This window comes from Pogoniulus pusillus, chromosome 27 (genome assembly GCF_015220805.1).
Source record: "Pogoniulus pusillus isolate bPogPus1 chromosome 27, bPogPus1.pri, whole genome shotgun sequence".
NCBI lineage: Eukaryota > Metazoa > Chordata > Aves > Piciformes > Lybiidae > Pogoniulus > Pogoniulus pusillus.
In genome coordinates, this window is record NC_087290.1 from 8,413,890 (window position 1) to 8,422,992 (window position 9,103).

Below are 9,103 nucleotides of genomic sequence, written 5' to 3' on the forward strand. Positions count from 1 at the left end.
AGTGCCCATTGTACCCCCTAGCCATTGCCCACCCACGCTTCTCTGACCCAAATCCCTGCCCTAGGGCTGGAATTGCCCCAACAAGGGGCTGGAGGAGCAGGGGGCTCACAGGACCCCTGGGGCTGGCAACAGCAACCCCCCACAGCCAGCACATGCCCGCTGCCGGCGATTACCGAATTAACCAACTCCATCTGAGCTGTCTGCTGCCGGGATGTGGGTCAGGGATTACCCCACCGTGTGCCCCCCATCCGGCCCTGGCTCTCCTTGTCTCCTGCACCGCTGTGCCAGACCGCACTGAGGACAGGGCTCTCCAAACCAGCCCCCCCGGCTCGCAGGGAGGGAGCTCAGGCAGCTGTAATAAATACAAGAAAAGTTTATTGAGAAAAAAAAGAGGTGGGGAGGGGCAGCAGCCCCCGGCCCAGGGTAATAAATAACAAAGAACCCTGCACCCGGGGGGCACCAGCTTACAAAATATGGCTCTGGGCAGTGGGGTCCAGTGGGGCCCCCAGAGAGGCCGGTGGGGGTTACCATGCACCCCCCAGTGAGGGTTTGGGGGAGCCCAGCCCCCCGGCACCCCCAGGCACCTGAGAAGGGGCTGCCCTGGGAGGCAGCTGGGGCTGCAGAGTCCAGGAAGGGGGAGGGAGGTGGGGGAGCAGCCCCAGCCCCTGCCCACCTGAGAGCCACCAGCTGCAGCCACAGCAGTGCCTCCAAGCCATGGGCACCGGCTGTGGGCAGGGGCTCAGCACCACCTGGGACACCCCTGAGGGGGTGCCCAGCTCATGTCCTGTTCTCCACGGGGCACCAGGGCTCAGGCCAGGATCTTCTGGGGGATCTCCACCGAGGCTTTGATGAAGATGGCGTTGTCCCGCACGTAGTTCCTCTTCTTGATGTCCTCATGGGAGATGAACTTGGGGTAGCCAAAGCCGAGGGTGCTCTCATCCAGGGAGCTCCGCGAGGCTCCTGGCTTCTGGAAGTTTTTCCAGTTGGGATCAGGGTGGAAGGTCTCAGTGATGTGCTGGGGCTTGGAGAGCGAAGGGTCGCTCTGGTCCAGCAAGGAGAAGGTGACTCGGTAGGAGAAAGGCCACTCCAGCAGGTTGTCGTACTCGCCCGGCAGCACACGGATGTAGACAGAGAGGTGACTGCTCTCGCCACTGCCGTTGCCGTTGAGGAAGGCTGAGACCTGGAGCTTGTAGCCATACTTGTGGGTGTAGAAGGGAGGGCTGAAGAACTCGTAGTTGCTGCGGGCTTTGGCCTCCTGCAGCTTGCGTGTGTAGTCGGCGATCTTCCAGATGAGGATCCCATCACTGCTCACTGACAGCTCCTCCACGTCCCGCCGCAGCTCCAGGATCTCCTGCCGCTGCCGGCTCACCAGGGCACACACCATGCCCAGGTGTGCCTTCGTGCTCTCCTCCAGGTGCCGGCCCATAGCCAGCTTAGGGCACTGTGGGGACAATGGAGATGTTAGCAGAGAGGGTGCCAGGGGCACAGGACAGCTTGGGGATGCCAAGTGGGACAGGACATGAGAATGATGCTGTTGGGACATCATGGAGATGTATTTGGAGCATAGGGGTACTGGAGCAGGATGGGATAGGGATGCTGTGGGGGGGACAGCGGGGGCACAGAGGCATCTGGTTGGAATAGCATGGAGACACTTGGGCGGCAAAGTGGCACAGGGATGAGGCAAGGCAAAGATAAGAACTTCAAAGAGCACATGGATGGGACAGAGCAGAAGGACACCACAGCAGATGGGACATGTCAGGAGAGTAGAGGCCTGGGACTGCTGAGGGGCACAGGTTTGCCATGGTGGGAACGGCACAAAGATGCCAGGGTAAGATGGGCATGGGAATGCCAGCATGGGGATGGGAACACACTCACCCGGTGCTTGCATCCAGCCTCCTTGAAAGGGCACAGCAGCATGGCACTGTTGCAGCTCTCCCTGAGGTGAGTGGGCACATCCTCCCTGGCAATGTTAGGTGTCCCACACTGGTTGGGGCAGGGCACAGGGTACCGGGGACACTGGTACTGGTGGTTCTGGGGATGGAGAGTGGCTGTCAGCTGGGACCATGAGCTGGCGGGGAGAGAGTCCTTATAGGCCCCATCTCACCTGGATGGTGTCGAAGACGAACTCCTTGGTGCAGTAGGTGCAGGGCTGGGTGCGTTTGGGACACTCGGCCAGGCTGTGCTGGGACAGCAGACGCCGCATCATGCGGGCCCCACACTTGTTCTCACAGTACACACTCTCCTGGGGACACGTGCCCTGGTGGCCCTGGGAATGGTGGTGGCATCATCACCCTCTGGCTACTCTCATCAGCCAGCCTTGCCAAGGGATGGGGTCACATGGTACCCTCCCATGGCCAGGCTGTGCCTCCCACAGTGTCTGCCATCCAGACTCTGTCCCCAAGCCCAGGCTGTGCTCTCCACTACAGTGTCACGTGCTGTCTCCATAGACTGGTTATGCCCACCACGGTGCCCTGCAGCTGGGTCTCCCCACAGCTACACTGCATTCCTCATGTCAACCCCCAGCCTAACTACCCCCATGGTGTCCCCCATCCTGGCTCTGTCCCATGGCCAAGCTGTGCCCCTACGCTACATCACCCCCCCAAACCTAGCTGTACCCCCCAGAATACCCATAGGCAGGCCTTGTCCCCCATAATACCCCTACCAGCTGTGTCCCCTACAGTGCCCCATCAGAACCATGTCCTCCAGCACAGGGTCCCCATGCCATTGCCCACCTCAAAGGCCTCCCCAGTGAAGTCACTGGCGCAGAACTCGCACTTGACCCGGCGCTTGGGGCAGCCGTGCTGGACGTGCTCAGGCAGGTCGCGACGGCTCAGCTTGGCGCTGCACCGGTTGGGGCAAGGGATGACGTTGAAGCCACAGGTGCCAAGATGGGCCTGAGGGGCACAGGAATGGTGAAGGGCGGGGGCTGTAGGGTACAGACTTGCCCCAACTCCCACCTCCATCCAGCCCCTACCTGGAGGTGTTTGATGAGCCCGCTCCAGCGACAGCCCTCTTCACTGTGGATGCAGCGGATGGCCAAGCTCAGCACCTGTGCCTCCAGCTCTGGGTCGGGGTAGATCTGGGGAGGCAGTGACTGGGCATCAGCATCCCATGCCAGGCTCTAGGGGCATCTGAACCCCCCACCCCAGCCTGGCCAGGAGCCACAGGCATGCTGCCCAGGGCCGGATCCCCCTCGCCGGCACATGAACAAGCTCCCTTTGTCGGGAGTGGGTTTCCGTTCCCTGGCTCCGCAGCACAAAGGGCTCTTGCTTCTGCACAGACAACTGTGCCAGGCTATCGCAGCTGTGCCAGGCGGGTGTGCCAGCCCCTTGGCAGAGTGCACAGGTGATGAGGATATGCCCTCCCAAAGCTGAGTACCACATGTTGGGCTCACCTTGGCGTAGTCCAGGGGCAGCTGGTCCTCAGGGCACTTGAAGACACCTTCGCTGTAAGACACGGAGAGGTTAGGCTCACTCAGGGCTGGGGAACAGCACAGCACTGCTGCCATGGTCACCATGTCCCACGAGTTCCTGGCCATCCCACCCCAGGACGTCAGCACTGTCCCTCTGCCACTCAAGCCAGCCCTTGGGGAGCTGCAGCTCTAATCCAGCTCCATCTGTCTGAGCTGGGAAATTCTGCCCTCAGACACACACACACAAACACACACACCCCGCCCCAATCCTGCATGGCAGCCATGGTCCCCAGGGGTCTGGGCCAGTGGCTCAGAGCGTGGCACCATCTGGAGCCCCAGCAGCCCGCTCACCTGCCCTGGCCCCCTGGGATTAAGACAGGGTGCTGGTGGCTGGGCCACCAATGCCTGCAGACCCAGGTGCTGAGGCCCAGGGCCAGGGCAGGGGGTAACAGCTGGGTGCCAGATGTGCAGTCCGGATGCACAGCCCTGGGGCTCCCACTCAGCAGGAAACAGTCCCGCCAGCCACCGCGGTGAGCCAGGACTGAGGGACAGGCAGCCACTATGGAGGGGTCCTCATGCTGCTGAGCCCCCAGGACTGTGTGCTCCTCCTGAGAGCCATCCCCAAGATGGGAATGCCTCAGGCTGCCCTTCTGCAGGTCAGGGTGGAGGGATGGAGACAAACAGGCAGTCTAGTCCATGACACAGCTGGCCAGGAGCCAATGTCACCGGTGGCCTCCATGACACCACGCTCAGGGACAGATGGGAGTGGGCTCCTCCATTCCATCCCTACACACATTGGGGCAGAAGGCCATGGGTGCTGCTCACAGGGACACACAGGGATGCTGGGGCTTTGGTGTCCCCAGGATGGTTCTGGACAAAGCAGCCAGGTCACCCTGCCTGTGCAGTCCCTGTGTGTCTAATCACTGTGTGCCCTTGGCAGACACTGGCACAGCCTCAACCAGGGCTGCCAAGCGGATGTGAGACGGCGTAACAGAGCCAACAGTGCCTCTTGGCACGTGCTGGCCTGGGGCGCCTGGGCACAACTTGGTGACATCCCCTTCAGCCCTCATCCCTGTCTTGAGGAGCCAAGGGAGCCACCAGGAATGCCCGCTCCGTGCCATGGGGTGTGAGCCCCGGAAGGCAGAGCCGCGTCCCGCCCTGCCACGCGCCCAATGTGTTTGCAGCAGTGTTTCCGTGGGAGTCACCAGGCACCCGCCGAGATAAGCTGCTCCCGGGCACCCAGCCCTTTCCGGGGAGCCCACGGCTGACATTGCCCTATGGCTGGCATCACCCCATGGTTGGCATCACCACATGACTGGCATCACCCTGCACCTTTCCGGGTACAGCTGGCCCTGCTTGCGCCCCATGCAGTGTCGGGGTACTGGGTCTGGCAGGGAAGCGGGAAGGTGACCCAAAGCCTGAGCCTAATCCTCGACAAAGCCTCCCCATTCCTCACGCTCGGCCGGGCAGGGAATGTGCTGAGGCAGCGCCCGGGGGGCACCGTCCTTGCCTCTGACCTTCACGGTGTGCAGGGTGCCCGGAGGTGATGGGCAAAAGACCCCCAGTACTCCTCAGCATCCACCCCGCCAGGGTAGATCTGGCTGGCTCCACTCGTCAGATCCCCAAACCTGATCCGGTGTAAATGGAAGGGCTCAGTGGGGTGTCCGGTGTTTGGTCACCCTCGTAGTGCCGAGGTGCTCTCTGGGCGGGAGTGGGAGGGGAGAAGAGATGCAGCTTGGCACGGGCCCCGGGAAACGCCTGGTTTCGCAGAAACCGGACCGTGCCCGCGGGTCCTCGGCCCGAGCGAAGGTCGCTTCCAAGGGGCGAGGTGCAGCTGGAGGCGGCAGCGGAAATCGGGGCCCCGTTGTGACGCTTCCCACTGCCACGCGTCCGGCCCGGGAGGCATCGACATTCCCTCTCGGTGCCACCGTGGGACCCCCGTGGCCCTGGTACGCTGCCGGTACCCGTGTCGGTGCTGGCACCCCGAGGCGGGGTGGGAATAAGTCCTATCCCCTTGCTCCCAGCGGGCACAACACCTCCGGGTCGCGCTCGCTCGTGGGCCCGAGGGCGGCAGGATCCACTCCCCCGCACCTGACATCGCATCGCCCGACCGGGCTGGGGCAGGAACGAGTTAAACACAAATCTTTGCAAGCGCTCGAAACTCGCCGCTCCGGGCTTCAGCCGGCCCTCCTCTTCCTCCTCACCGAGAGGGGCCACGGGCCGCTGCACCTCGCAAGGCGACTGTCATGGGCTGGGCGAGCCCCGCACTCTCTTCTCGGCCCGGGCCACCCCCGTCCCCTGCCTGGGGAACCCCCGGGGCACCCCGCACGCCCTCTCTGGCCTGAGGCACTCCTCGCCCTCAGGCATCTCGCAGCCTAGAGCATCCCGCACCTCTCGCCGCAGCCCTCCATGCCCTCCATCTCGGCTCACCCCGCAGCCCTCCCCCGGGTGCCCCGCACCAAGCAGCGACGCCCAGAATCGGTAGAGGTTGGGGGGGGGGGGGGGGGTGGAGATGGGTTGCACCCTCTCCCTCCCAGGTTGCTGAACCTCAGATTGGGATGGAGGTGGGGGGGTGTGAGCGGGGCGCTCCATGGAGGAAGGGTACGCGGCGTGGAGTCACGGTGGGGCTCACCTTAGGAACTCCTGCAGGCAGGTGTCGCAGAAGCGGTGGCCGCAGGTGGATACGCGGACGGGCTCCCGCATGGGCTTCCCGCAGAGTGGGCAAAGCACTCGCCGCCGCGGCCGCTCCAGCAGCTTGTAGTCGTAGCCCGGCATCCCGCCGCCGGCCCGCTCGTCTCCTTCGCCGACGCCGCCGGCCCGCTCAGCCTCCTCCGCGCTCCGTGTCCCGGCTCCGCCCGGGGAGGGCCGGACGGGGCGGTAGAATAGGCCTGACACCGCCCCGCTCCCGGAGCCGGGGGCCGGGCACAGCCACCGCCTCTCCTCCGGGCTCCGCCTCCCCGCACCGGGGGCCGCAGCGGTTCCCACACCCCAAGGGTGTACAGCCCCCTTCGGGGGAGGCTCGGATCCACAACACCACAGCCAGCAGCCCCGGAGCTCAGGGGGAGCATGACAGCAGGCACAACCTTCATGGGGGGTTTGTGACCCTCTGCATTGGGGACGGCAAACCTGGGGGCTTAGGGATCATCATATCAGGCACAGCCACTCCAGGAGTCTGTGGAGCACCCATGTCCCAGTCACCACCCACAGCACAGCAGGGGCTGAAGAAGGCAACAGTGGAGCAGTGACACAGAAGAGCTGCCCTAAGCCCCCACGCCACAAACTCAGGGGGAACAGAGGCTCCTATGGCTTCATCTCACCCAGAACTCCTGGCCCAGGCTGCAGCCAAGAGCAGCCCTTTGGCTCCTGTTTTCTAACCTTCTATCAGTAGCTTGGAGGAGACAGAATAAAAGCAAATCCGTCTGGCTCCAGCCGTCACGTCACTCTTTCAGAAACCAGAGCAGCATATGGGAGTATTTGCCCCTTTCCCTAGAGATGGAGACGAGCAGATGACAGGCTGCAAGCATGTGTTAGTCCCACCAACGCACGCTCCAGCCAGCTCCCCATTAAAGGGCGGCAGTTGCTCCAGACCCAAATGTTAGCAGTTTTCAATTAGCAAATGGCAGAGGAAAGGGATTCCTGGGGGACACGCTAAGCAAGTCAAGCTCTATCACTTGTCACTCAAGGAGCTCACGTTACCCTTCTCCCTGAGAGGCTCTGCTTAAAATAAAATCCTCCAGCAGCCCGGGGTGGGGGGAAGGCAGCAGCCTGCCCGCTCTCACTGCCAGAGCTGCCAAGAAGGGGGCGGCTGGCTGGTTTCTGGGGTTACCCTGGGGGATGGCAGGTTACCCTGCCACAGGGCTTTACCTCCCAACACCCAAACAGAGGGGAAGCTTGTACTACTGTACGTTGAGCACGTACAGGGGCTTTTCTGAGGGACGTGACTACACAGCACCCTGTTTGGATGGTGAAGTGCACCGAGCTAAAGTTTAACCAGCTCCCAGAGAGCCTGGGAACACAGCAAGGAAACAGAAATGGCAGAGGACAACTGCATACAGAGCAGCAAGATGCATCAGGCACCTCCGAGCTGTCACGGGGGTTGGAGGGTGGCAGCCTGGGGCTGAGATGCTCCCAGGCCGCGTTTGCTCAGAACTGTGATACCTCCAGGGTAGAATCTACAAGGATCTGGTTCTGCCACTAAGTCACATCTCGCCCTGGAGCAAGGTTAACCTCCCAGCCAAGAGAAGTCACTGCTCGGGACAACTGTCCTAGCACTCTAAGACCTTGCTCTGTCTAAAACACGTCCACAGACACTGCTGTGGGACCGGGTTCAGGCATCCCGGCGAGTGAGGAGACTCCCTGTGCCTCCCCTGCAGAAGGCACAGGACACACAGCTCCTGCCAGGTCTGAAAGCTTGCGTTTCCGATGACAGGCATCTACCAGAGCCGAGTTTTATCACTACTTACTGCTTCTCTTTGATGTTTCAATTTTTTCTCCTTCCTAGCCTCACTGAAGAGCATCTCGGCTAATTAGCCAGGAGCTGACAAAGCCATCAGAAGGCGCTGGTTGTGCCGGCAGGACGACTGGGAGGTGTCAGACCCTGCAAACAAAGATCCTCTCCTTTTCCTCTCTCCCTGAGGAAAGCCCTCCCCGCACTCCACATCACAGCCAGGCGTTTGTCTCACACAAAGGCGACACTCAACCTCCGGGCAGGGCAATTCCCTTTGTGGAAGCGATATGTTCCTCTGTCCCCCAATATGTTCCCTGTCCGCTGTGATGGGTCAGCTCTTGAGCCCATCTGGGCTCCGCGAGGCCTCCTGCCTTCTGCCCACCTCCCAGCCCCCCTTCCCTCCCCCGCCTCTCCTTGCCCTGCACCCTGGCTCCATCCGTCTGCCTTCTGTTTAACTTAAACTGGAGGGACAGAAAACTGACGCTCCAGCTTCTGAAGAAGTTAAGGTGGAGCATTTTGCCCCGGGGAGAGGAGTGGGAACAGTCCTCTCCCTGCTTTTCCGGGGACGCCCGAACAGGGAAGGTGGGTAAGGGCAGAAAGGCAGTTGGACAGATGGACAGCGGGCACACCTTCTGCCAAGCCTCGTGGGAACTGGGATACAACCCTCGACAGAAGTGCTGGAATCAAATCAGCTCCAGGATCAGGAGGTGGTTTGGGCTGTTTCCTGCCACCAGTGACGGCTCCAGGTCAGCGGCATCAAGCACAGGAACCGGCACAGGCTTTCCCTGGGTGACAAAGGCCAGAGGAGATCTGGCCAGGATGCACAAGACACGACCAAGGCAGCTTCACTCCCTCGTCACTTTCCCTCTTTGCAGGAAGAGCCACGGGGATGCAGCTGATCCACCAGCAGCTTCACAGGATGCAGGAACAAAACAAGGATAAAAGGAGAAGCCCTGAAACCTGCAGTTTTCACCAGGAGCTTCTGCAGGGAAACAAAGCAGCAGACGTGAGGAATGCAACTGCCCTATTTGCCTGGGCTGCTCTCTGCCTCCGGCAGCGCGGACATGCCTCAGCTTGTCGTTTCAAGAGCTATTGTTGCTCGGGGCTGGGGGGCCTCTTTGTTTCCTTTACCCTTTCTCCAGGCTTGGTCACAGCCTGGTATTAAATTATTCAAATCATCTCGCCGGGCTTCACAGCTGAACTTCTGCGCGGAGCGCACGGGCTGTGAAATCCCGAGGGCTCCA

The 9,103-nt window shown here is 61.8% G+C and overlaps 1 protein-coding gene across 1 annotated transcript; it reads right to left on the reverse strand.

Moving 5' to 3' along the window:
- Positions 1-355: 355 nt before the first annotated feature.
- On the reverse strand, positions 356-6,990 carry TRAF4 (TNF receptor associated factor 4). Its single transcript, XM_064166378.1, has 7 exons — positions 6,045-6,990; positions 3,395-3,446; positions 2,975-3,079; positions 2,733-2,894; positions 2,105-2,266; positions 1,876-2,031; positions 356-1,441 (listed from the first exon to the last, which is right to left on the reverse strand). The coding sequence occupies exons 1-7, from the start codon at positions 6,185-6,187 to the stop codon at positions 809-811; spliced, it is 1,413 nt and encodes a 470-aa protein (XP_064022448.1). The 5' UTR covers positions 6,188-6,990; the 3' UTR covers positions 356-808.
- Positions 6,991-9,103: the final 2,113 nt, after the last annotated feature.